Raw genomic sequence first — 2,645 nt, forward strand, 5'->3', positions numbered from 1 at the left:
ACTCGTTTTTATATTCATTTTGATTTTCTTCAACTTTCTCTTTCTTCTTCACCGATTCCTCCAGAACTGCAAGAGACAGAGAGAGAAAATCAATTCTTCATAATTGGAATTGTTCTCTCTTTAGATGTTGACTTCACATTGATTTTTACCCCCTCCCCCTCTTCACATTACTCTGTCTCAGATTACGCCAGAAAATTCTCACACCCATCCACATTCCGCTGCAAAGATCAGTGCTTTCTGCTTTTGCAGGATCATCTTCTGTTATTTTAACTTTCCATCATCTGGGTGACAGTTTCTTTTGCTTTCAAAATTGAAAACTTTTTCCGGCTCCGGTCACCGGCCGGGGATCTTTTCTGAGCTGCCGTGAAGACTAAGATTTGACGGGGTTGTTGGGTTGGGGTTTTTCTTCAGCGAAACGCGATTAATTCTTCTTAAAAAAAAAAGAAGAAAGAGAAAAGTTGAAGTTTCTAAGTTTCTCTCTCTTGAAGCTTAAAAAAGCTGTATTTGCTTTTGTTTTTCCTCTGTTTGTGTGTGTGGGGGGATTGGAATGCCGGGGTCTATAAGAGGGGGCTGAGATTTCTGTGACAGAATCAGAGATCTAAGGCTGTGTTTGGTTTTGGATTGACGCAAAGGCAACTTATTTGTGAAAGAGAAAGATGATGAAGATGAGGAACATGACAAACGAGGTTTCCACTATGAATGGAAACTCAGGTTCAATGGAGTGGGAGATGAGGCCAGGTGGAATGCTGGTTCAGCGTCGAACCGCTGAATCGGAGCGGAACTCGGTGCCGCCACCGACAATTAGAGTTCGGGTTAAGTACGGGTCAACCTACCATGAAGTCAACATTAGTTCTCAAGCTACATTTGGTAATAAAATAACTCTTTCTTTCTTTCCTTTTTCCTGTTTTAATATTTTAAAATTACTTTTCCTTTTTGGTTTTGATTGCTTTGTGGTTGTTACAGGGGAATTGAAGAAAATGCTTTCTGGGCCAACTGGGTTGCACCACCAAGACCAAAAGCTATTTTATAAAGACAAGGAGAGGGATTCCAAGGCGTTTCTTGACATGGTTGGTGTCAAAGACAAATCCAAGATGGTGCTCATGGAGGATCCTATTAGCCAAGAAAAAAGGTACTTGGAAATCAGGAAGAATGCAAAGATGGAGAGAGCTGCTAAATCTATATCAGAAATTAGCTTGGAAGTAGATAGGCTTGCTGGGCAGGTACCATTTTTTATTTTTATTTTTTTAAAATTTTCTTATACTTGAATTTTGAATAACATGGCGTTGTTTGAAATGGATTTGTTGGGTGAATTAGTGCTTATCGATAATTGGAATTGGTTAGGTGTCTGCTCTTGAATCAATAATTAGTAAAGGTGGGAAGGTTACGGAAACGGATGTGCTTAGTTTGATTGAGTTGTTGATGAATCAGCTGCTTAAATTGGATGGTATAATGGCTGATGGGGATGTTAAATTGCAGAGAAAAATGCAGGTAAAACCCTCCCCCATTTTTTCTGTCGTTGCATTTTCTCAATTGAGCATTAGATTCTGATGGTAATGAACCGTTTTGAAGGTTAAAAGAGTTCAAAAGTATGTTGAAACTCTGGACATGTTGAAAATTAAGAATTCAATGGCTGGTACTAATGGAGGTCATGCCTCAAGAAAGCCTCAACAAAAGCATTTACATGGGAAGAGATTGGCACCGATTGAAGAGCAACCAGAAAGTCTGTTAAATGGGCATCATAGCTTAGCACCAAATCAGGAGAAGCAGGAGCAACAACAATCTAGGAATTCTACCTCAGAAGTAGTAGTTACCACAAAATGGGAGACATTTGATACTCTACCCCCGTTAATTCCAATCACTTCCACATCCTCGTCCAGCTCAATCACCAATAATTCAGTTCATCCCAAGTTCAATTGGGAATTCTTCGACTAAATAGTATACCACGTGTTTGTAATTGTGTGGATGTTATTTGGGTGTGTCTTCCACCTGGAGTGTTACCATATGTTATACATTCTTTTGTGTATTTAGATTTGTTTAGCCCCTTTTGTATGTTATTTACTTCACTAGAAATAAACGAGGTTGCCATGACAGTGATTATCATCATAAAACAATTTCCTTTTTTTGTGCTTCTGGTCTCTTACTCCCCTTCTCACCCCCGTATTGTCTCATCTCAAGGCGTGCTTAGAATTTATTTTTAACTAATTGCTTTATCTCTCTCTTCAATCCTCTAATTTTAGGTACATAAGCAGCGTTTGATGAAAAATAAATCTTTTTGGTACCTTACTTCTCGTGGGAGCTACAAGCTGACAAAAAGAATGGCATCTATTAAAGTGCTCTCTTTCTTATACTGAAATAACTAAAACATTTTGATATGCACACATTAAAATTAAGTGTCATTATGAATGAATGAAGTGGGATAAATTAAAATAGAAGATTTAAAAAAATATATAAACGTAGATGATAATTTGAAGGTAATATTGTCAAACAAAATACCGAATCTGCCCATTGACAAGAAGACGAGTCTAAGAGTGGTTAAGAGCATAGAAGATGAAATGATAATTGTGGATTAGTTTCATTACTAATTATGAACCGGTAGGTTTGGTAATTTTGCTGTATTTCCACAGGCAATTCCGGATTTAGAAACA

General features: G+C 37.8%; 1 protein-coding gene across 1 annotated transcript; it reads left to right on the forward strand.

The window, feature by feature from the left end:
* On the forward strand, positions 1 to 2,085 carry LOC113872577 (BAG family molecular chaperone regulator 1-like). The gene is made up of 4 exons (XM_027510229.1): positions 1 to 867; positions 964 to 1,220; positions 1,342 to 1,488; positions 1,570 to 2,085. Exons 1-4 carry the CDS (start codon positions 657 to 659, stop codon positions 1,930 to 1,932), a joined length of 978 nt encoding a protein of 325 aa, XP_027366030.1. The 5' UTR covers positions 1 to 656; the 3' UTR covers positions 1,933 to 2,085.
* Positions 2,086 to 2,645: the final 560 nt, after the last annotated feature.

The sequence above is a fragment of the Abrus precatorius genome, unplaced genomic scaffold, assembly GCF_003935025.1.
Source record: "Abrus precatorius isolate BTA unplaced genomic scaffold, Abrus_2018 Scaffold7, whole genome shotgun sequence".
Classification (NCBI taxonomy): Eukaryota; Viridiplantae; Streptophyta; class Magnoliopsida; order Fabales; family Fabaceae; genus Abrus; species Abrus precatorius.

Excerpts from the sequence above, each read along its gene's own strand:
- LOC113872577 (XM_027510229.1), top strand. The coding sequence starts at position 657 with ATGATGAAGATGAGGAACATGACAAACGAGGTTTCCACTATGAATGGA. Across the intron at positions 868-963 it reads TAGTTCTCAAGCTACATTTG|GGGAATTGAAGAAAATGCTT; the intron begins GTAATAAAATAA and ends TGGTTGTTACAG. Across the intron at positions 1,221-1,341 it reads TAGATAGGCTTGCTGGGCAG|GTGTCTGCTCTTGAATCAAT; the intron begins GTACCATTTTTT and ends GGAATTGGTTAG.